This window comes from Hippichthys cyanospilos, chromosome 18 (assembly GCF_059441005.1).
Source record: "Hippichthys cyanospilos isolate Australia breed blue-spotted pipefish chromosome 18, RoL_Hcya_1.0, whole genome shotgun sequence".
In the NCBI taxonomy this organism is placed as follows: Eukaryota; Metazoa; Chordata; class Actinopteri; order Syngnathiformes; family Syngnathidae; genus Hippichthys; species Hippichthys cyanospilos.
Window position 1 is genome coordinate 4,175,417 of NC_142386.1, and position 24,687 is coordinate 4,200,103.

General features: G+C 42.8%; 1 protein-coding gene across 1 annotated transcript; it reads left to right on the forward strand.

Annotated features, from left to right (window-relative positions):
* Positions 1 to 24,512, forward strand: pdlim4 (PDZ and LIM domain 4). The gene is made up of 7 exons (XM_088441193.1): positions 1 to 240; positions 7,268 to 7,419; positions 13,778 to 13,859; positions 20,044 to 20,327; positions 20,437 to 20,597; positions 22,392 to 22,530; positions 23,314 to 24,512. The coding sequence occupies exons 1-7, from the start codon at positions 148 to 150 to the stop codon at positions 23,516 to 23,518; spliced, it is 1,116 nt and encodes a 371-aa protein (XP_088297319.1). The 5' UTR covers positions 1 to 147; the 3' UTR covers positions 23,519 to 24,512.
* Positions 24,513 to 24,687: the final 175 nt, after the last annotated feature.

The window sequence follows — 24,687 nt, forward strand, 5'->3', positions numbered from 1 at the left end:
TTAAACTTGGCTCAAGACCTCGGGAGAGTTTTGAACAGGCTGGAGAGCGTCGCCTAGCTGCGGCCCGTCGCGGGACTTTGTGTCTTTCTTCCCTGCGCGGATACTTGTGCGTCGAGGCTGTCTCCAGGCACCACCGGCAACACCGGCATGCCCTACAGCGTGACTCTCAAGGGACCCTCCCCGTGGGGCTTTCGCCTGGTCGGGGGAAGGGACTTCAGCACGCCGCTCACCATCTCCAGGGTAGGTTCAACTTTCATCCGTCCTCGCCGCTCTGCCAACAATTTGCTGCCTTCATATTTAAACGTTAACGCGAGTCTGCTGACATTTGAACCTAATTAGTGATTCATTAATCTTAGGAAAAGTGTTAGGGGGCGTGTCATCTGCCAAGTTTTCGCAATTAACCGTCCATCATGTCAACTTTTTATACTTATTTGTTTAAAAAAATAATAATAATGTTTGCTCTATATTCTGTTTGATTTTGTTCGTTTTTATTGAGTATTTCATTAAATGAAATTTTTCACAATTATTTTCTGTGTGGTAAGTAATGAATCCACTATATTTACCCAAATTTAAATGAAGTATTCTTTTCATCCAAATCACATTTTGAAATGTTGTCATTTAGTTAAAAATGTTATTGTTTTATTATTGGATTAGCTTTATTTTTAGTGACAGCGTTTTTTTGTTTTTGAAATTTTGAAAACATTTTTTACGCAAGTATTTTTTTTCCTGTAGCACATCCAACAGAAATGATGTCCAATCAATGATCCATTCAGATTGTTCTCAATTCAGACAATATTTTCTTAGAATTGCTAGGTCTTCAAATATTTCCCCTTCTCGCTTGCGATAGCATTTTCCACATTGAATTATTATTTGTTGCCAGCCTCTAAGCAATTGTGAAAAATGCAAGCATCCGCTCTGCAATGGAACCTCGGCGAACTTTCGTAAACCCCGTCGGTTGGCCGGTATATGGGTCAGGCGTCAGCGTGTTTGGCACCGGTTTCGCCAGTAGCCGCTCGTTTCATCCCGGCCAGGGTAAACACATGGCGCTGACGCTCGCTGCGGGGCTTGTCGAAAAGGCACAGTGGTTGGGAGGGGTTGGGGCTGGGGAGGGTGCTGACATTTGTTTTTCATCAACGCTCATTGGTACTGCTGAAGGATTCCAGGTGTTCCACTCAAGACCCCTTTTCCCTCAAAACTAAAGTGTCTAACTACGTGGCCTGGTTGGATTTCGTGATTTATGACCCCCCCCCCCCCCCCCCCCCCCCAACTCCCCAGGGCAGTTGAATCACGCAGGGCACTCCACGCCTAATTGGGGCCCAGACATAAAAACTCCAGGGTTTGCCTTTCTAGCTCGTCATATACAAATCGCTATCAAACATACGGCCCGTGGGCCGGATATGGCCCTCAAAGAGATGGAACCTGGCCCATGAGATTTTTTCTACTCAACATAACTCCTAAACTGTTTGCGTCAGAAACGTAATTCCAACGGATTTTGAAATCGGAGAAGATTATAAGGTGCTGAAATTTCACCCAGATAGTGACAACATGTCAAAGTTAGACATGGCACCAACCCTTAGTTATCACACGAACAGAAGTGTGCCATCCTTAGCTAAAATAATTTGAAAATGATGTGTGCCAAACATGTTGAAAATATTGCCCATAGATGGTGAACCTCACAATTGAACTGACTTACAGCTGGTCAAACATGAAATAAGCTTCAATCCTTGCAAGTGTGTCAGTAGAGTTAGCGCAGTTACAAATACGTCATAAGACTGAGCCAGATTGGATGACTTGATGTCCGACTTGCTTTACCCAAGTAAGGACTTGAATTGCGTGCAATTTAGAGGCTACACTAACTTCCGCGATATTTGCCAAAGTGCCTGAACTTGCTTGAAATTTCATTATTAAGACACAAGACTATATGTGGCTTGTACCCACCTTTGGTATTTACACAATTTGCTTACAAACAGCAACACACCGCAAGTTCTATTATCGCGGCATGGTTGGAATTTACGAGGCGGCAGTAAAAAAAACAAAAACACAAAAAAAAGGCATTTCCGAGTGTACTCGAAGTGAGCGGAACTCCGCAATGTCGTCCTGTAAAATGAGTCAAGCAAGCAGCTGCTGCATCTGTGTGTAAAAATCTTTGGGCCGCATTCATTTCGCTACATTTGTTTGCGCTTTGGCAGCTGTAGATGTCAACAGCATTCTGACCAAGAGGGTTTGAGATATATGATTTTTTTTGAAAACTTATAAAACTGAGAAGGCAGCTTTTCAAATGTCATTTATGTTGCCACCTATGGTAGAATAATGAATTACAACAAAAGAACCATTATTTCATGTGACCTTTGATGTTAACGTAACACGTATGGAGTAAGATCACTGTCAAAAAGACGTACGCGTGTTTAACAAGACAAAATTATGTCGCGTTTGAATTGTTTTCATACGAGTACCACTCTAAATTGTGTTGCGTTTACTAATTGAAAACGTGCGAGTACAAGGTATGCACAATTTTACTGACGCGCAAATGAAGCTTTTCCTCGTTTTGATATTAACAGTTATGCTAGGGCAAAATCAAAAGTAGCTAGTTGTAAAATTGTTTTAATTCTTGAAATGATTTCCTTCTCAAAACACTGGACCTCCATGATTTCCAACAGTTTTGTAACTTGTTCCAATCCTTGACAGATGGCGTCCCTTCCTTGACATTGTCTTTAAAACGTTTAAGACGTTTTACCAGCTGGTCCCTAAAGGAATGTGCTAATATCCCGGGATAAACTTGTTAACTTGGTGTATGAGGTGCTAAAGCAAGTTAGCCATAAACAAGAGGTGTCCGGGAAACAGTTTTTTTGTCACTGACTTGACGACTGAGGTATTTTGAGAAGACCTGCTAAATACGGCAGCAGTCTGCTGCTGGGACGGACGTAATCACACAAACACCGCAGCCACAAATAATGCTCCTAGGTGGATTTACTGGAGTTTCATTTTACCTTTGCGATTATTAGGGGATTCATGGTAGTATTAACTTAACCTGTGTAGATTTTGAGGGATTCAAAGTCGTCTTAGTTTAAATTTCACTATTTTTTTTTAACTATTAGAATCTACTTGCAGTGGGTTCAAATATGGGGCAGTGAGTACATACACATTTCAGTTGCTTGGGAATGCTCATTACTGTCACCCACAGGACTGGAGGTAAACAGTTTCACCGAGACAATTGGGCACACAAGTTCCATAATGGGGCAGAATGATGCTGCTACGTTCTGTTTTTTATTTAGCTGCCTGTCTGTCCGTCCGTCCGTATCGGACTACGTAATGAAGTTTCTTTCTGTCTTCCCCAAGTGAAAACTGTGTATTTATTTGGCATGCACAATATAAGAAAATAATTAGCACAACAATGCCTATGAACTCCATGTCCTTCTACCTTTAACCTCAGTCTAACACATTCCGGAGGAAAGGCCATGTGAGCCAAAGCCGCTCTGGTCATTTCGCTGACATAGATGCTAAATTCTCAGTTTTTCTTCTATTTTTTTTTTCTGGCTTCAATCATAACCGCAGTGATCCAAGTCTACTCTACAAACTAAGCGAAGAAAATTTCTGGGAGAACAATGTAGGCATGTCTGTGGTCTGGACATTTAATGATTGATTGAGCGATTTATTCATTTGATTTGACCTCAGAAACTTTTAGGGGATTTCTAGTTGCAATTATTGACTCGTGCAACAATTGGGTAGCATACAGTAGGCAAAAATGTTCATTTTCACAGTTCTGCAGTGGTTTATTTTAACATGCACACATTTTAATGGAGTTTATGGTAGTAAAACGGACCCCTGTAAATTTATGGGCTACAGTAAATACTCCTCCAAAAGTTGTGCAAGCTTATTACAAGATAATGTGTTCGCTGTAGATCCATATTCTCACACTTGTCATTTCCATTCTTAGTGGACTTTGGTTGGCTTTGCATGTTGCTGTCACACTTTTTGCACGGAGGCCATTAGCACTTTGATCGGTGAACTAAAGGGCAGCCTTCTAGTGTGAATCGCTCATGCGGATGGGATTTGTAATATAAAGAGACCAAGGAGGTGGTTAAGGAGAAGAAATTCATCAAAAGAAGAGGGAAAACCGAATTGGGCCTTAAGATCAAGAGAAATTTTAAGTAGGAAGTCGTAAAACGCTCATTGAGAGACAGTGCCTCAAATTATAAAGGAGACACATGACTACTCAACGTTCGTTTGTAGCAACGTGATGTCAACAAACACAAGCTTTCGATCGGACCTCTGCCCCTGAAAATTCTGTCGGTTTACAGTTCAGATTAGACTCGATACTTTGCTCTGTGAATGACGTAATTGCGGTGATGTCAGTGCATAATGCTAATTAGAGATGAACTATATACAATGAATAGACATGCGCCACTCAGGATTCTACATACTGCTGCACCGCGATCCGCCAACTTAACGCATGACTAGAAAAATCTGATCTGCCGCCATCCGACGTGGTCAAGTCCAAACACAGCATCAAACAGGAAAAAGAACCAGATCTACATTTGGATTTACAGAGAAAAAGCAGTCTATACTCACAAGATTGTTTCTCCATTGCGGATTGATTGGATGAAGCCTAAGCCGAGTGCTTCTCTCATGAGGGTCACTTTTTAAAGGTGTGACAGGTTAATTTATTCAAGAGTATGATTGTCCTTGTTTTTTTAGTTTTCTAGGGGGAAAATGCACCATGCACTGAATTTGTTGTATTAGAATTCATCTGGATTGTGAAAGTTTACCAAACAAAAGGTCTGTGTGTGATGACGTTCCACACAACAAACAAAGGACTGGAGGTGATGGTGGTTAAATGGCGTGGGTAAACGGTGACCTCCTAGATTGCCCGCTCATGCAAGACAGAGCTGGTTTTACTTTCACTTGAATAAAAGCACATAGTGTTGTAGTGTTGAGGTGTCGTGTTTGTTTTTACACGCGCTTACTTCCCACAATGACCTCTCAGCTTACTGGAACTGAGTCATGGGTAAAAGAGAGGAAAAATAGAGGGAGGGACTTGGGGGGTGTGCAGTCAGAGGCCGTAAATTAGGAATTCCACATGTGAACCACACGACTCAGCTATTAGCACTTCATGGAGCGTGAACCTCAGCTCTTTCACTTTTAAAATACTTAACGGCTCAGCATGTAAGGGGGTCGCAGCAGGGATCAAATTGTAACCCATCACGTCGGTTTCGGACCAATTTACTCAAATTTACACACAGTTTAGTCAAGCTAAGACGAAGACGGTGAATCATACTACTTAGGTTGTCCCCGTGTGCATGCATGTGCAACTGAGGTGTGTTAAAGGTATTTACAATCAATCGGGGCCCACAAATTTTACCGCTTCAGATGTTGTAATCAGGATTTTGAACGACTGGGTAAAGGGACAAAATAGGGAATGCAGGGTCTGATGTTGACCCACAAATTTTGGGCTCTTGAGGTTATACCAGGAGTGGAACTGAGGTGAAAGGTGCTATTGCAGAATGGGATGAGGTTTATTTTCTGCCTTTCAAGGTAGGAGGCCCTTCAAGACTGGAGCTAAATGTCTGTGACTCGCAAATTGCTGGTAGTCCACTTCTGATACTACTTTGGAAGTACAGAGTTCCCTCATGTTTCGCGGTTAATGGGGACCAAAAACTCTTCACAAAAAGTCAAATCCACAAAAGTGGGGCCCCTCCCCCCAAGAATTTTCATGCATGAGTATGTGGCTCCCAGAATTTTTTTAAATGTGAAAAGTATTTTTACTATACATATTTGAGACAAAGATTATTGCAGTACACATATTTACCTAAATCTTTAATTATTAAACCCTGTACAGTAACTGTACTGTTATCCCTTCCCGTTTCCATCCCTTGGCGGAGAGCTGCAGTTGCCCTGGGATTAGCAGCGCCCAGAAGTCGAATTAGCGTGAAGCCTGTAACCGACCAAACATGATAACAAGCCTAGTTTACACCTGAAACTCCTACGTATTACAAAAGAAGTCTTGGTAAGAGGTTTACAACGCCCCACTGCTGCTCCCTTTGCGTCTCCCTCACAATGTGTGTGAGTTTCCTAAGGAAGACTGCACAGCCACTCTGTCAATGAGCTCACAGGCCCTCCTACAAGACACGTGATTGGATCCTGGCTCCTGCACTTATAGGTCAAATTTGCACTGGGAGATGTTGGAGGGCCCGTGAGCTAATTGACAGATTGCCTTTTGAAGAAGAAACAAAACAATACAAAGCACTGAGGGCGCGAAGGTTGAAGCGCGAAGTCGCGAGAGAACAATTAAAAACCCCTATCCCAATTGACGCCAAAAAAAAAAAAAAAACTTATGGAAGGCAGCCAGAAGAATCTGCCTTGGATGGCTACACTAACCCAGTAATTTGCTAACCTAAGTATTATTGGATTTCCTTTGGATTGGATGACTGACATTACTTAATTTCTCAATGTAACACTTAGTTTGGAAGACGACAACACACAGATGACAGGCAGACGAGAACTGTCAGTACTTGCAATGTCATATTAGCTTTTCGGCTCCAGGCGCAATTTGAAGATGCGGGTAGTAATTTTGTGTTGGAAAGCAATCGGATGCATCTCAACGGCGTCTTATTTCCTACCAGAGACATCTTGATCATGGGGCTTGATCTCTTGGAAAAACTCTCAAAAATACAGCAGCTGAAGGAAACAGCACCCACGTCCAACATTTTATGAGATTAACCACAGGACCAGACCATGGAGCACTGTGACCAATCAATAAATTGTCATTTGATTGTTGTTGTGTGTGATTTTACCAAACAAGAGCATTAACGCCATGGAGGCATAAGTGATGTCACAACTTGGCAGCGATCATAAGAGGAACTGTAGAAAGAGAACCTCGGAATTGAGTAAACACTGGTGAACCACGTTGCATTCATGGTAACCGCATCACACGCTGGTGGAAAGTGCATGGAATGGGGTTGCCCAAGCTGGTGAAGTTAATCACTTTCATACACGTTCCATCAGTCAACGAGGAATTTCTTCTAATGTCCATTAACGCAGTACCGCAAAATGAGACGCACGCTCCCAAAATGGAGAAAATTTGTATCACATGTGGCCCTTTGCGTCCAACCGCGCTCCTCCGCTCTTTTGAGGTTGTCCAGTCAAAGTACGAAGACAATTATCGAGTCTACTGGAGATAAAAGCATGACAAAACATATCCTAGTCTGCTTGGAGCACGCAGCCCTCCAAACACACCTTCCTCGACACCTAACCTGTTTGTTGTCTCTAGGTAACAGCTGGCAGCAAGGCAGCCCAGGGAGACCTGTGCCCGGGCGATACCATCCTGGCCATCAACGGCGACGTCACCGAGCATATGACCCACATGGATGCCCAGAACAAGATCAAAAACTGCACTCAGCAGCTCACCCTTATCATCAACAGGTATTTATTTTGTCTTTCTTATACAGTAAAGTGTACAGGGTAACTTTATTACCTATAAGCCTGCCGTCAAGGCATCTTTGTACTGGACTGCTTAATATGATGCGATGTGTTATTTTTAGCACTCAGCATCTAGTGAATGCGGTTGAGCCTGGAAGGGGGCTCCTCCCGCCTGCGGTCCCTTCTGAAGGTTTCTTATTTTCCCCAGATCGGGTTTTTGAGTTTTCCCTTCCTCTTCCGGGAACTTTGTTCAGAGGATTTGATATTCTGTATGATTTGTTTTTCACTTGTGAAGCCCTTTGAGCCTGGTGATTCGGGGCTATACAAATAAACTGGACTAGAAACTGTTTGTAAATTACAAATACATGTATTGAGTCAAAGTACTGCAGTAAATTTACTTCTGCTTAGGTACTGTGTTTACCTGTGCGATTGCTGAATTTCAAATTGGCAGGTCACTATATGTATGCATTGCATGTTTACTCTAAAAAAGAAATGCAAGGCAAGGAAAAGTTGAGACGGACAAAAAGTGCAGTTTCTGACTCGTTCACAAGCGAAAACTGCCAACTGGCAGTCAACCAGTCTCACTCTCTCTCTCTTTTCTCTCTTTCCCCGGTCAACGCACTAACCTAGGAACTTTTCTTCCCATTGTACTCAACTTTGCTCAAATGCATCCAACACCCTCTTCCGCCCAAGCAGCTGAGCACGAAGTGGCGGTTTGTCCACGTCAGGATGTTATTTCGGGAAGCGGGAACCAGCGGCGCTCGACAAAGGTGCAGCTTCTGTGCAGCTGCAGCAACTTTTCCGCGCTGAAGATAACGCTGCCAAAGTGTGGCTTTTAATTCTGCTTTTACGTCAAGAAGAGTATTCAAACCGCAAAGACAAAAAGTAGGATTCAGCGTGATAAAACAAAAATGACGCATTGGGATTGACAAGTTTATTCCATTAGGTTGCAATATTACTTTCTTGACTGGTACAGATTTAAAGAAGAAGGAAATAAGTTATTTGGATTTGGAATTAACGTCTACTATGATAAGGACAGTATTTACTACTGCAGTTGTGTACCTTGGAATTGTAGGAATTGCAGAGTTAAAACTGTTCATTTGTTTGCATGGTATTGAGGTCTCGATTTATATGACTAAAAACAAAATGGTTGAATGACCATATTTGAACTTAAAAAGTCCAAATCCACACCCTAAATTCACCCAAAATCATTTCCAAGTCAGGTGGGAACATACCAAACACCTAGCTTCATGTTAGCATAGCATACGACACTATCCTTTCTTAGCTCCTTCAAAATAAAGCGCCAGCAATATTTTGATGATAATGTAAAACCTATGAACCACATCCGCAAGAACAAAAATAGCAAGGTCATTTACACAGCCAGGTATGTGATTTATTACATTTAACGATAGCGGCCACAATCGGTAAACAGCTATATCTTGGAAAACTTCAACCAATGTGATGATGTCTTGCCATCGGCGTCTTACTGAGTTTGTCCTTTCAAACCTCTTTATCTTACCAGACCTGTCCCCCATGACTGATATTGCTCATTTAAGCTAGTTGTTTAAATTCCTTGTCTAAACTATTAGCTCAAGTAAATCACCCCACACCTCCGTTTCGTTCATTAATCACAGAGAAATCCTGTATAGGGGCTGTCAAGATGGAGACCGACTGTCGTAATAGCTGCCTGGTGGAGGTGAAACCAAGCAGTCCGCTGGTATGCGACCTTGCAGTCTTATATTGCATGAATAATGACGGTGTGAGTTTCCCCACCGCTGGACAGGAGTGCGGGCAAGGCGTGCACTTTTGGAATATTTAGCACTGAGGTGAAACGAGCTGCCGGTGAAGTGAAAAAGACGGGTCGCCTATGAACGCCTCTGTAAAGAAAATAAAAGTCCGCATAAGTATTCCCTCAAACCACGTGTTGCAGCCACTCTGACCTAGAATTCCTGCTGAAATGAAGGAAGGAAAATAAGAAGCGATGCAGTTGTTGCTGGCAAAAATGGAGGAAAGAGATATGGCAGCACAACAAGGAGGATATGAAAAGCCAGGAAGAAGAGCAGTGAATCACCAATCCACAAGTCACTGGAAATTCAATCAAACACCGAAGCAACAACCATTGAAGGTGTCTATCGGTCTCAAAAGGAATGGAGGAAAAAAAATAACGTAGCACAAGAGATGAGTAGTCGGATTATATTTTGAAGCAATCTCGAGACTTTCCGTTTTCATGAAAGCATAGTTCTGCCGCCGCATGAAATATTTCATAAGTAATTGCAACCATTAGCGTCTTTGCGCTGACTCACGGGAACATAATCTCAATGGAGGACAACATTTTTTAGCACACCCTGCTTTAAGAGCCTCAACCATAAAATACTCCCGAGTCAAAGCGGGAGAAACAGGAGACCTGTAATTTACCGCTCCTGCCGATGGACAAATATATGAGTCTGCACGTCTGCCTGGGAACACAAATTACAGTGCGCTCCGTGGATCTGAGGTCTGAAGTGTAATACAAGAATGTTTTTTTGGATGGTTCCTCATCCATTACTGTCATAGGCCACATTTTTTCAGAGCACTTTAAAGGTGCTCCCCTGGATCTCTGGAATTGGGGCTCAGAAGTCCACGATGGCTGCGTGGTAACGTCCGATGTCCTATTATTCTTGTTTTCTATAAAGACTTATTTAGTGATCTTTTTAAAAGTTGCAGTCCTTCAAAAAGGTCTGCAAAGAGACATCCGGGTACTCCAGCAAGAAGGGGACTAACCTTTCCCCCCCTCGCCTTGGGATTCTGCCGCAAAGTTGGAAGATGTGGCTGGGGAAAGAGAAGTCTTAAGTTTCCCTCCCGCAACCTAACTCCGGATAAGTGAAAGAGAATGGAAGGATGGATATTGCTTTTCAGCATCTGTCGGGAATTGAATATTGAACCCGATCACCAGTGACCAACCTCCACCCTTTTACCCACCAAACCAACAGCCTAAAACCGCTAATCCTCACCTCTAAACTCCACTCATCTGTGGATTGCCACAAAGATTCTCCTTCTTCTTTGAAAACCCTTTATCTCTTTTTCCGTCTTACCCGGCTTCTAAAGTTTAATACTCTACTTGGCGTAGGAGTCTATGGCTGTATATGCCAGCTGTGGAGTAAAAACCATTCCATCGGTTCACTGCCTTATCCCTTGCGTCTCTCAACCCCCGTGTACCTGTTGCCCTTCCCTTCCCCCAAACCACTCCCTCTTCTTTTTATATCCCCATGTTCCTCTCTCCACGTTGCCTCCAGCTCATTTTCTCCCAAGGCTTATTGGAGAAAGCCGTGTGGTTACGAAGGGCCTAAGAGGCAGATGGTGGTTGGGACGGATGCCAGGCCATTAGGATGGAGTCCCCCGCTGATGAATGTGCTGAAAGCCTGGACAGAAAGTATGTCTTGTTCATAAAAGGAAACCCCTGCCGTGCTTCAATCTCACTTACATTAAAGAGAAATTGCATAATTCATTCCAGACTACGATATAACAGGTGGAGCAGGTCAGCGAAACTACAAGGACAGCCCAATAGAGCACAGACCTCCACCAAGGGCAAGAAGAGCTCAGATCTATTCATGATTCCATGAGAAATTAAGGAAGGTGAAAAGAAATTCCTGGATCTGCTAGTCTCTTGGCCCGCAGCCCAAGCCTCCACCATGTTCTGCGTAAATCTGTCAAATCATTTTGTCGTAATCCCGCTCCAGACCCGAAGAAGTAGATCGTTCGCAATGTTTTTCTTCCAGGCTTGAAGGAACATTCATTTAGAAGGTTTAAGAAATACAGACAGCAGGCAGAGAAAAGACAGAGTCCGGGTTTCCCTGGCGCTGGGGGATCTGACCTGTGACTCACCGCTAAGGAATTATGCACAAGGCTGCACCGGACCAAAGAAACACAGGACTCCAGTGGAGACAAAAGGCCCAAAGAAACTCACTTCATCCCCTCCCCGCATTTCTTCTGTCTTTTGTCCATCGTGTAAAATTCCACATCAATGGAACTTTGTCGCCAAGATTCGTGCCTCATCGTTCGCTGTTAAGATTCTTTAGTTATCCGCGTTCAGGTGCTCTTGTAATCATCGTCACCACATCTACCAGCATCAAATTTTGAAAGGAGACATACATTACTCAAAGAAAGTTCGATTTGCATTTTATGTTTGAGTATTTGGATGAAATATGTTGTGACATTTGCCGACCAGCGCAGAAAGTTGGGCAAACCCAACAAAAGTAAACTTTCTATAAAATGGCCTCGTTTAAATCTTGCTCCAGTATACCAAACAACCCTGACTGACTTACCAATGACCTTGTCTTTTTTTTTTTTTTTTGCAAAACAATGATTTGAGCCGACAGGGAAATATTCCATGAAAAGTCACATCTTAACTTGGGGATGATTGGTTTCCATCCGTGCGTCTCATCCTCTGCATGGACCATGGCCTGTCTCCAGAAGCCAAAGTAAACTTATCTAACCACGGCAAAAAAAAATAGCCCATCAGGAAATGAAACCTGGTCAAGTAGTGGAAACTATGACGCCGGGACAGGGAAACTGTCCTGCGAGTCTCTGAGGCTCTTCTCGAAATTGTTATAGTACGTGTCCTTTTATGTCTTGTTTGTTGGTGATATATACAAGATAAAAATATGAGTGGCTGGAGACCAGGTTGCGACGACCCCCCTCGCAAATCCCGTTCCCCAGACTCAACAAATCTGCTGTAGCCATCAGACTGAAAGGGGCAAAAGGAGGTTGAAATAACAGGAGGGTTCCTGGCAGCCCACAGCTGGATTTTGATGCAAAGTATCTTTGTTTCCATCAGCCTCAAAGATAGCAGTTACTGCTCAATAAATCAAGGTTTTTAACTTCCTTGGATTGACTTCAGCGCCGAGACGACTTTAATCCTCGGGTCAGACGGAGCGAGATTTAAAGAATAGATGATGACGATAAGCCGCCGAATTGATGGTCAGAAGGACCGTGCGATTCATTGTCGTAATCTCCTAAAAAGTCATCCGTCGGCCGGGTTCTAACTCATTATTGACTTTGCTTTTAAAATATTTCCACTGGAAAAAAAAAACACGACATTGACATTTTTGCCAAATGTGAAATGAATCGTTAAATTCACGGTTCACTACTACTATTTTTCGAGTTGCCTTTTTGGCGGAAGCAAACATGCAAGCTGAAAAGTAGTAAACATTGTCGAGGAAGTATGTTGGAGCAATAGATCCTGATTAAGAGACAGGGGATGCTATATTTCAAATACAACATGCAAATGTAGGAAAAGAACTGACGCTCGTGTCCAATCTGGGTTTGTACTGCAAATCTCAAGATGCTTTGCCTCCCATTTTCCACTCGTGTCTCTGTCTTCACATTCTCATTATTACTGTGGAGATAAATGCCATGTTCCTTCTCCTCGCCCAAAATGTCAATTGAAAATAGCGCTGTCGGATTACAGACGCTTCTTTTATGTGCGGTCGCCATCGAGACCAAACACTCTGAAAACACCACGACGGGGCCGAGTGTTCTTGATGCTGGTGGTCCATATCTGAAGCGTGGTTGATGTCAACCGATAAATCTATCACGCTCCAACCGAAGCCTCGGTAGGCGAAAGGGCCCCTCACGCATAGACGGTGCTTTGTGCTCGTTCCAGCCCGCGTCCCAAATTTGCCCCAACTCGGATCCTTTCCCACTCGACGACCAAAACTGCAGTGACGGAGAACCCTCGGAGGCGACGACGCGACAAGTCGTTTGTCACAGGACGTGAAATGAAACGCCGAGCTTGCTGCCACGACTCATGAGGTTTTATTAGCTTGAACCTCAACAAAGCGTCACGTTTTCTGCCTTTCAGAAAAGAAGTCGTAAATTATCCGACAAGGCCTGCTCAGCTCGGCAGCATGTATCTCATCGCAGCTGCCAGTCAATGAGTCATGTGATTTCTTGTAAGTCAACGCAACTGGAGTCAATTACAAGGAACCTAAAGATATATGTAAAAAGTTATCACCCCCCCTCCCCCCCTCCCCCTTCTGTAGAAGCCAAAAAACATTATGACGTTCTGACAACTTTATCTAATGTATCAATTGGGGCGGAAGGCGGGGGATACGTTCTCTAATTCTGTAAATTGACAGTTGAGAGTTTTTCACTTTTATTAGATCATCATTCTATTAATTGATCACGCAACTTCAGAATTGGCTCTGGTTCTTTGTATCTATACAGGTTTCGTTTCAGCATACTTGCAGTCGCAATACCTCAAATGTTTACATATGGTCTGCATCGGTTTTTGGGTTGGGAAAGAAAAAATCCTGTCTGAAAAGTTTACGTGTGGATAGAACAATATCATCTTCGAGACTTGCTCACTGGTATTGTTTTTCAGGGCGGGGTCAGGAGAACGAGTGTGGTCGCCGGTGGTTAGCGAAGACGGCAAGACGAGCCCTTACCTGGAATCGGACTCGCAGGTAGATGCCAATTATAATGATTTAAAACACTCTTTAAAGGTACATTCCCAACATGTTTCTGTAGTTAGATATCTTTAATTAGGTTACTAGTGAGTTTTTGGGTTCATGTTTTTAAAAACTATTGCGCTTTCAGGCATGTTTAGCCGATCTGTGAAATTGACATTGAGGGCAAGTTTTTCATTCCAAGGGGGCAAAAGATTTTTCAGGGTGCCTCTAAAAACTTGCTGAGTTTTATTAAGGCTACGAAAAAGGTGATTAATTGGACAGATTAATACTTTTAAAGAGCATTTTTTAAGTATTTCCTTAGCTTTATGCTCAAGATTTACTTTATTGCCTCATTTCCTTTTGTTCATTCACGAGTTCAGAGAGAATCATTGTGGGAATCTTTTTTTTTTTTTTTTTTGCTTCAGTTTCACACTTTGATCTTGATTTTGAAACCCATTAAAACTTGATCCTGGTCTTTTGAAGGCCATGATGATCATTCGCTACAAACCGCAACTTGCCATCTGCGGTTGTAAATTAAGCAAGAGACTGTCTCTGTTGATCATAAACAGCATCCATAGAAACAGTCAAGCCTTGCTCCAGGAATAGCGCGTCCCGGGATAGCGTATTAAAAATGAACAAACACATTCAAGCGTTGAAAAAGTCGATTGTTCTCCGATCGTACCAGCTGCCAGGATACCCCAGGCAAAATGAAGTCCATTGCAGATGCGAGTTTTCCGCCGGTTCTGAAGCGTTTGGGAAGGACTGGGAGGTGTGTAAAAGCCTAAATGCGTACACATGTTTATGAAGCCTTTGAAAAAGACAATGAAGACACTGTGAGAAGCATCTTTTGTCAAGGTTCTTGGCCGTGGCTAGACCGAGGGCAACCGCTCAAAGCGCTGAGGTAGCGTATACTGTATTATTCGTCACCTCGTCAATAAACGCTTGGCTTCCTTCCGGGAGAGTATTGTTTTCAGCTCGGGAAACGCAATGAAAGCGTTCGTATTGTCTTGTGTCATTCATCAAGAATTGCGGTCAAGGGAGATGAAATGTTGAGTCTTTTGTAGTGAAGGCCTGAGGGGATTTTGCTTTGAAACAGACATACCGCTCAAGCTGCAATCAAGGTCAAGTCTTGTCTCGATTTCATACGGTACACCATAGGTGTCGAACCCCGGTCCTCGAGGGACGGAATCCTGCCTGTTTTCTGGTTTTCTCTCCCCAACACACCTGATCCGAATGATTGGCTTATTAGCAAGCTCTGCGGGAGCTTGAAAATGATCCTAATCATTCGAATCAGGTGTGTTTGAGAGAGAGGCTTCCGAAACATGCAGGATACCGGCCCTCGAGGATTGGAGAGCAACACCTATGAGATAAGGTGTTATTTTGCGAGTTACAAGATGTTTGAATCATAAATGGCCAAATAAAACCGCTGTTGTAAAGATATTTTGGAGCAAAATCCTACATCAAGACAGTAGTGTCAGAAACGGCTAACATTAGCTTCAACGCAAATTTTAGTTAACGTTCAGTCAAGGTCAGGAACAGATACAAATTTGGAGACGAATGAAAAAATATTGACTTTGTAGCATACCTCAAACCTTAACACCATTTTTTCACAGGCACATGGATTATTTGTTACGATTAAACAAATAATCAATGCGCTGTTGCAAATTGGGACATTGATTGACATACATGTAATGCGTTGGTATTGGAAATGATGTTATTTACATTTTTGTCTCGCAAAAGACTAATTGTTGGATGGGGATGACAGCACACGCTTATGTACCGACTTGGCAAGCTACCGCATTTGTTTCATCATCATCACCATCATCATCTACCACATTGAATGACTGGCAAGCCTTCATCTGCTTCCTACTAAAACACAGCTTACGCTACACAAAACCAAAGACACATGCTGACACGCTTGCAGCCCGAGGCAAAGCTCATCTGGAAACAAAATGGTGTCGGTGTCATCCATCACTGCTACTTCAAAAGCAGCCCCCCTGGAGGCATCACAATCATTCCCTCGTTGACTTTTAAGGGCCAAAATAAAGATTATGGACAGGAAGACAAATGGGAACAATTGGAAGTCATAAAAATGCAGCAATGGAACAAATAAATGTTGACTTTTAGGACTTTAAGACCGTAAATGGCAAAGGAGAACACCGTTGACCGGGCCTTGGTTGTTGCTGTTGTTAAATTGACGTTGTTTCTCTGTGTTTTTACTGGGTTAAGGTAGCATCTTAAATTAGGGCTGTCACTAACAATTATTTCCATAGCCGATTAATCCGCGATTTGATGAATCATGATTCTTTTTATTTATTGTCTGAAATTAGCCAAAGCTCGATGACAGATTCCAAATAACTTCAAAGATAATACGTTTCACTCATGAGGGAAATTTGACCCAAATCGGACTTTTTGATGTTTTTGATGTGTTATATCAAAGAAAACGCACACAAAAAAAAACCCACTTACGCTAAAATATTGCATAGCTTGTCAAAACATGATGACTTTGCTACGCTGCCATCCCTCCTAAATGCTGGCAAACGTGAAGTCGAGAGTTACACCCCATAGGTGTCAAATGTAGCCCATGTCGGGCTCATTTACTGCCATTCAATAATGGGAATATGGTCAATTTATGACATATTGAAAAATTATATCATACATTTCCGTCGATTTTTGCATTAATCCTCTCAACGGCAACCCGTGAACAAGGCACAATAGAAATGTTTGTGTTGACACTCCAAAACCAACAGGTGGCGCTGTGACACTTCTGAATATACCTTGAGAACACACGTTCCCATGTCAAGAAAATGACTCAATAGTTTGACGTCACCGCAGTCAGTTTTAATAGCAATGGAATTAGAATAACATCATGTCCATCCGCCCACTCATTTTCCTACGAGACAGCATTTCTTTTTCCCCCCATTCACTCGTCAGCATTTAAGCTTTAAGGGTCCACTTCCAATCTTGGAAAAAAATAAAGTTTTCCGCCGTAAAGCCCATGTAAACTGACATTTCCAAACCTCCCCTGAGCTGGAAGTTCTTGGGGGTAGCCTGTCGGTCAGCATTAAGCGTTAATTCCTGGCGCAAAACAAAGGAAATGCATTGCGTAGCTTGGAAGTCCTTTCATTCATTTTTAACGGCAGGGTTGTCATAAGTTTGGCTTGGAGACCATTTGCTACCTGCTGCACATTTTTTTGGCACGGCGCATTTTCTGATTACGTATAGTGTTCCCCTGCTTGATTACGGTTTATCTCCTGCTGAACTGCTGCTTAGCGTATGTTGGCTGGGTTCTAATGTTTCATAAACCCGAAGTGAAGTTCCCCCTTCTTTCCATTTTGCCGGTGACCTTGAGTGTTAAAAGTTTGGAGGTTTTGCTCAATTGTGTTTTATGAATGGAATGAGGTTGCTTTATTCCAGGAATTGCAAAAATTGTAATCATTCCAACTGACCGGCTTACAACAATACAGAATCAGTTGAGAGTTTTAGATGCTTGGATGTTGCCAAAATGTGTTTACAGGGATCACCGGCGCTTAATCCCCTGCCAGGGAATCCACTGAAGCGTATCGGAAAAGTCTTTAAAAGACCTCAACATATGTGACCTGCTTTATTTGCTTGTTTGTGTTCACTCTTCATCCGCTTAAATCCTCCCTTGAGTGTCCAAATCTGTGGATGGTTTCTCTTGATGGGGTCAGAGTGGTCACTATAGGAGGTAAGCAGGGCATCGAGGTTTGTTTTGAATCCAACACAATCATATTGTTTGATTTATATTCAAGGATAGCTGTTGGATTTATTTATTTATGTCCTAATTTCACTGCTAGCTTTGAAGCTTCTAAGCCGGGCCTAAGTTATACAAAAACAACGACCAAGGAAGGTTGTGTTTAGGAGCCATTTGTTTATCTGTTAGTAGGCAGGCTTGTGCAAGCTCTTAACAGACTCACGCTGTTGTTTGAGGAGGGGTTGCACCCAGAACTAAGTAGAACACATAAGATTTTGGTTTAGATCCTATCTCCTCTTTCAGCAAGATGACTACTGTTGTGTTGAAACATGGCTCTTTGATATCCTTCAATAGGTCTTGCTTGACTTAAAACATAAGAAAAAAATCTTTATAAAAGACTGACCTTCCTCTAATCGTGTTGAATAAAAAAGAAACATTTTTAAGTTATAGGACGCATCCATACCTTTGGCCTTCATTTTTTGGGGAATAAGCGTGTCTTATATTTGGGGAAGTACGGTACTTGTTTTTCGTTAGTAGATGGAATTGGACAAATCCTCACTTGACTCTAAATTAGTTTGACATGCAGGCTAAATGAGAATCCATGAAATTTGGGTCCAGAGCTCCAATGTTTCATTCAGTGCCCCAGCACCGAGAGATGCCCGTGGCCAGACGCCATGTTGTTTTTCCAACCTTCGCGCCCTGCCGCCCATTTGTCTGTCACCTCCTCTCCAGCCAGCCTGTCTCTTCTCCCCTGAAGGGCTGGTTTGTGTTTGCTTAGCGGTGCAGAGCGCCATGAGAAGGGGCTTCATTTTGAAGGTCCGCGGGGATTCAACCTGGTGTGGGTGAGACTGTTTGGGTTTCCGGCCAATCATGGCATAGCCAGGCAGGGGTCTCAAAACACATGATTTCAATTAGGGTCCTCCACCTTTACTTTCCCTTTCTCTCGTTCACTTTTTGACCTGAGGTACACTCACTAACCTCTTTTCCACAAAGACCCTGCAAAATGGATCCATACGCTCTCCAAGGCTGTATCTTACCCAGGCATCATTAACTAGCTGCTGTTGAAAAGTGGGGAAGTGTGTGTTTTGAATTCTGTGAATGTGTATAAGAGTGCCCTTCCAGTCCAACCAACAGTCTTAAGGCCACCTGATAGGGGGGAGAGGAAAGATTCTCGTATCTTATGAACTTTTTGCCCTCCGGGGGAAGAAGTCCAAATCGCGAAAAGGCGACAGAGGTCTCTTCAAAGTCACTTCCCACCCTTTCCACAAGACAGTGAAATATCCTCGGGCAGTGACCCATGTTCCAGTTCTGAAACTACCCCCAAAAATGGAAAATCACAATTTCCTCCACCCTCCTCCACGGGAATACCTTTCACACAAACACCAGCTGTAACTTTAGGCCTGGCATACATCCATTCGCCTTTGCCTTTCTTGCAGAATCAAACGTGGGGTGGAAACTTCTGGAGCACTTCTATACAAACAAGAGTCCTGCAATGGATGTTTGCATTTCGAAGGTTCTACTGATGTCACCATAGGAACCGTATTGATTCTTGACGAGATGGGATCATATTGGTTTTGAACGTCCTTATAATTATAAAAAACTGGCCTGTCACAATGTTTAAATGGGTCTGTGGGTTCTTCTGGCTCATCTTTATCATTTAAAATGTCTGTCTGAAGCACAACAGGCGATAGCAGAGAAGCTTTTCTTCCCAAAATGTAAACATGCTGGCGCGGAGAACAGAAAGCTTCCGGAAAAGGCCTGATTATGGAGGACCCGTGCATATGCGTGTGTGTGTGGTCCCAGCAAGTATCGAGACAGGATAAATTCCAGCTTTTCCCATTTGTTGACATGACACATCTGGAGAAGCAACAAGCACAAAAGTATTGGGCCTTCCTCTAAAAAATTATTCATTCTCTTTATTGCGATAGTATTGGGACATGGCTTATTGTATGTGACGACCGTTAATCCAAACACAATTTTAAAATCAATATTGCAGCGGTTGACTAAGTGAGATCAAACTACTTTGTACCTTTAGGGCTACTACTGTACATGACATTGTTAATGCGTACCTTACCAAAGACAAAGTAATAGGATATAACAACTATTTGATGTTAGAATATGACTGTGGGAATTCTTTTGGGAAGATGCTACTTGGACAAAAGTATTGGGACATGATCAGTATGTGGGAAATAGTGTTCAAGTTTATTTGAAGAGCCCTGAATCACCACAGTCACAATACGCAATGGCCTCCCATGAACAAAGCTCACAGAAAACGAAGGAAAACTCAAGAACTCCATCTGGGGAAAATAAGAAACCTTCAGGAGGGACCGCAGGTGGGAGGAGCCCCCAAACATAACACATTGTGTCATATTAGGCAGTGTCCATGCTATGATGCCAAGCAAAGAGGATACTTTTTCTTTATTATTCATCTTATTTCAGAAAACATACATTTTTCTTCACTAACAAATGATTTCTTCTTCACAGAACTTCCGGCCCATCACCAGCGGCTACACCAACTACAGCCGCAAGCCCTCGTACACCCCTGAACCCCAGCCCCCGCCACCCCCCATGCAATATTACCAGCATCAACAGCAGACGCCCATCAACGGCCATTCAAAGACCAACAACGGCCACGGCTATGCGTACGGCAACGGTAATGGGCACGCCCAGTACAATAACCCGTCTCCGCTGTACTCCCCCAACGGCAGCAATGGGGACCGATCACTCCAGGGCAAAATGGGAAGTCTCAGCTTGAGCGCCCCTCATAGGTAAGGAAATGACCTGCATCTAAGATGACGTAAAGTAAATTTTGTGATTTTTTTTTTAAATTCAAAATACATTAGACTTGTTTGAAGATACCGCCGTTGTCGTTCCTAGCCCCGAGCCTCCCGCGCCCTCCCCCGTTCAGAGCCGCAACGGCGTTGACATGCAGTCGCACGTCTACAAGATGCTGACGGACTATGAGGAGCCCTCTTCTGAGCCCAAGCAGTCCGGATCATTTAAGTACCTGCAGGGGATCCTGGAGGCCGGCGATGGAGGTAAGCCGTTTTTGAAGGCAATTCCGTTTCCCGATTCACACTAAATTAAAGTAAAATAATCTATGAAATCTATGAACATTGGACCTTTGAAATATTAAATGAGTTTAAAAATCAAATCAATACAAATTTTAATGTAAACATTTGGGGGAAAAAAATGCCAAAATGCCAGTCTTCTCAAAATTAAAAAATGATTTTTCAAACATAACTTTGAAATACAGAGATTGCCATAAAAATACTATATACCGAGCAGCGGCGTTAGTCAGACGCATGATGGCGAGCACCTGGACAAGAACCCGTTTGCGTGTCTGAGCATTAGTCACATAACGACATTATAAATCCCCGCTTGGCTCGTCTGTCTCACTGACATACTTTTCCTTTTATAGACGGACGTGGCGAAAGAGAGGGAAAACATGGAGGATGAGGGCAAGTGGGAGGAAGAAGAGTGCTTTTTAAATAGCTCAAGTTTGAAGGGGGAAGGAACCATTTAGGACAATAACGTGTGAAAATATTTGTGGAAATTCCACTTACTGATTGTAATTGATGACGCTTTTTTTTTTTGCCTAAAATGTATCTATAGGTTTAATCTAGTCATTGCTATGTTCGTACTAGCTGAATTTTCAACTTGCCCATTTGACTGTAATGAAATTTACAAATGACATTTGCGCAAACAGACAGCGTGTCTTAACAAGATGTCAGGGCGGAGGATAAAGTCCATGAACAGACAAGGTGAGCCCCCACTGAGAGGATTGGCCTTTGAGGGGCTTTCGGAACCAAAGCAAACATCGTGGTGCCTGTTTACTGGAATTCCAGACTCGTGGACATGGCAGCGACTTTAACTGTTTCAAACTGAATAACTAAGTAATTAAGGCAAATGGAGATGTTGCTGACTTCCATTTGAAATGAGTTTGAATGTGATTGGTGTATTCGGAACACATTTCACTTGGAGTCATCAAAACCATGTAACAAACGCAAAGAAAAGCAAGCAAAATAAATGTTAGCTTACGTATTTACCGGACAAGGAAAATCCAGTTCCAGAAAGTAAAACCCTTGCCACAGTTTGACTTTAGCCACTACTTTCTACTACTAGTTACTTTCATTCTCAACACAATTAAAGGAGGGTGTCCACACTTATGCACCCATTTTCTCTCTGTTGTTTATTTTTAATTCCCCCTAACAAAATTATTTCATATTTTATCTTGACCTCATTCTTTAACACCACAAAAACCTGGCATTCAAAGAGGGGTGTGTAGACTTTTTTTAATCTCAACGGTAATGGGCTGCCGCAGTTAGCTGATGCCATCCCGCCGCACGGCGCTTGACGGAAACAAAGCAAGAATCCCGCAAAAGGGGCTTTTCCGTGGGTGCGGGTTTTGACTTTGCAGACGAACGAAAGCAGACAAAACTCGCCTCCTTGGCCACAGCGCGAGTGTAAACGACTCCCACTCATTTCCACACAGACACGCTAGAGTCAGATTTGAAAACGGCACCGTTAGCCTGCCGCTGCGCTAGTGCGGCGTTCTGGCATGCCGCTTCGCTGATTGATGGTCTGCTTCACATGGCGTGCAAGAGTTTGGGATCTCATTTGAAACGCGAAACCCGAGAACGGAGGCAAGCGTTTAGTTTTGATTCTTTGATTTTAAAAAAAAAACATATACTGTACATGAGGCCATCACATAAACGTTGTAAAGTAAAATAATATTTCTATGGTGTTTTTTCCATTGGTTCATGAAATACATACGATAAAAATCAATACCATTACTATTACCAATGTTTGTTTTTTTTTTTTTTTTGCAGGCATGTCCCCGACAGAGAGGATGAGGAGCCTGAAGTCTCCAGTGCGATCACCCGTCCCCAAACTGGGAAGTCCCCTCCCGAGCGGCGTCCCCGGTCTCCAGAAACTGCCGCAGTGTACGCGCTGCTCCAACGGCATTGTGTAAGTACGCTCGTGCTAGCTGTGCTAGCCACGCTAGTGCGGGTCAACTGGGCAAACATGCTTAACGCTTTGAGAAATTCAAAAAACAAAAGCTCAGTCTTATGAATCTCAGTGGGGTATTAGCCCAAATGATGGCACATCGGCCCCCCCTACAAGTTAGCGAAAGAACTGCAGCTTAAATACTGTTCTTTAAGAACTGTTTTTCAACTTTAAGTACAGTTTTGAATGAAATATTTTTTAAGTGTAAAACTAAGTATTTTTTTTAAGTTGGCTTAAACAAAGAGTGTTAGTTACTGTGTGGGCTTGACGTGTGCCAACAGGCAAGTTGGGTTCTATTCATCAACGAAATCATGAGCACATACACACACACTCACACACACACACATGAACATATACACAACCCAGCTCTTCTGCTTGTAAAAGCACGTCTAGGTAAGCAGTGATGTCATTGCCATGCATCAGTCATTAACAAGGAAGCATTATCTCACACACCCACATTGTATGACTTTGTGTGGGGGATGAGGGGGCTGGAGTAATACATTTTTAGTCACTATTTCATTATTCATCCTGTTTATTTTTGGTGTAATTTCACTGGTGGCCACTAGATGGTGGCACTCTATTTGGTTGACGTTAAATTCGAAAGGAGAAAAGTATTGCATTGTATGCCTAGTTTTTGCTGGGGATGATTAAATATTAAATCTGCAATTGATTTTTTTTTTTTCTAATTTGGGGCATTCTAAAAACCTCTGGCCATCTTTTTTCATCCTTGCATTTTCTCTCCAGGGGCACCATCGTGAAGGCCCGCGACAAGCTGTACCACCCTGAGTGCTTCATGTGCGACGACTGCGGCATCAACCTGAAGCAGCGCGGCTACTTCTTCATCGAGGACAACCTGTATTGCGAGACGCACGCTAAGGCCCGCGTGCAGCCCCCGGAGGGCTACGACGTGGTGGCCGTCTACCCCAATTCCAAGGTGGAGATCGTGTGAGGCGGACACCGCGCGAGCATTTGGGCGATGGGCTTCGTCACGCTCTATCATAACCTGCATTTGTTTTCGAGGCTTCGGGAACGTCACTTTTTCCACTTTGTAGCGGTGATGCATCACAGGCGTGCGTCACTGGAAATGCTGGTGGAATGTTGCCGTGTTGTTTGGCTGAACTCTAACCCCGGCAGGCATGCCAGCTCCGCCTTCGCAAGTGTAAACAAAATAAGCGGCAGAAGGAGGAGAGCACTTTTACTTTCGTTCTTTTTTTTAAACACCGCATTTCCCAGGCTCTGTTTACCCAAGCGACCCATTCGAGCGACATCCATGACCTAACTCGGTTATGAAATTCAGTGGACCCCTGCAGATTCATTTTTTGGTGGGTTTTGTTTGTCTTTTCTTTTTTTATATTTAAGGACGAGGGGAGACAACTTATTATAACGAGAATTTGGGGCGTTGAATTTGAGCTTGCATGTCAAAGCAAAAATATCTACTGAAAACTTGTAAATCAGATCACCCGTATTACAAGGCATCACTGTGCATAAAATAATACAATGCATTTAAACACACAACAATGTTTTCTTTCAAATCATTCCACCCAGAACTAATATTGCCAGATTTTTTTTTATCCAGTGTGCATTTGTAAATGTTCAAAACTGTATATTGTCGCCACACTACGCTTTTTTCTGTTGTACATATAATTGCTAACTTGCTACCGTCCTTTTGTCGCCGTTCTCGTCAACGCGCTGTCATTGTTTATTAACTTATTTTCATGCCAACACTCAACACACACAAAACCGTTTAAAAATAACACAATGTAACCAATTATTGTGCTATAATCATTAGAATGTGAATAATAACAAGGCTTTATTACATGTGGAGTCCCCCAGGGTTCCATCTTTCAAAGTGCCTGGACACGCCCCCTGCTGAAGTCATTTACATGCCGACTCCTTTTTTTCTGGATTGTTTTGACTTTATTATTAAATGATTTGATTGAAAAGTGTGTTTCTTTTGTAGAGCTGAATGAATGGCGATTTGAATGGCCGATCCATGGCTAATGTGTTATGTTTATATATCTACTTTTAATGACCGAACTTTTTAATAACTCTGACAAGCATCATATGTCGTATTGTTACATTTTTTTCCCTAAATTCTAGAATTTCCCTAAATTTATA

What these genes read in the sequence shown, in the direction of transcription:
- pdlim4 (XM_088441193.1), top strand. Translation starts at nt 148, where the DNA reads ATGCCCTACAGCGTGACTCTCAAGGGACCCTCCCCGTGGGGCTTTCGC. An exon ending in ACCTGGAATCGGACTCGCAG is followed by an intron (nt 13,860 to 20,043) that starts GTAGATGCCAAT and finishes TCTTCTTCACAG; the next exon opens with AACTTCCGGCCCATCACCAG. An exon ending in AGCTTGAGCGCCCCTCATAG is followed by an intron (nt 20,328 to 20,436) that starts GTAAGGAAATGA and finishes TGTCGTTCCTAG; the next exon opens with CCCCGAGCCTCCCGCGCCCT.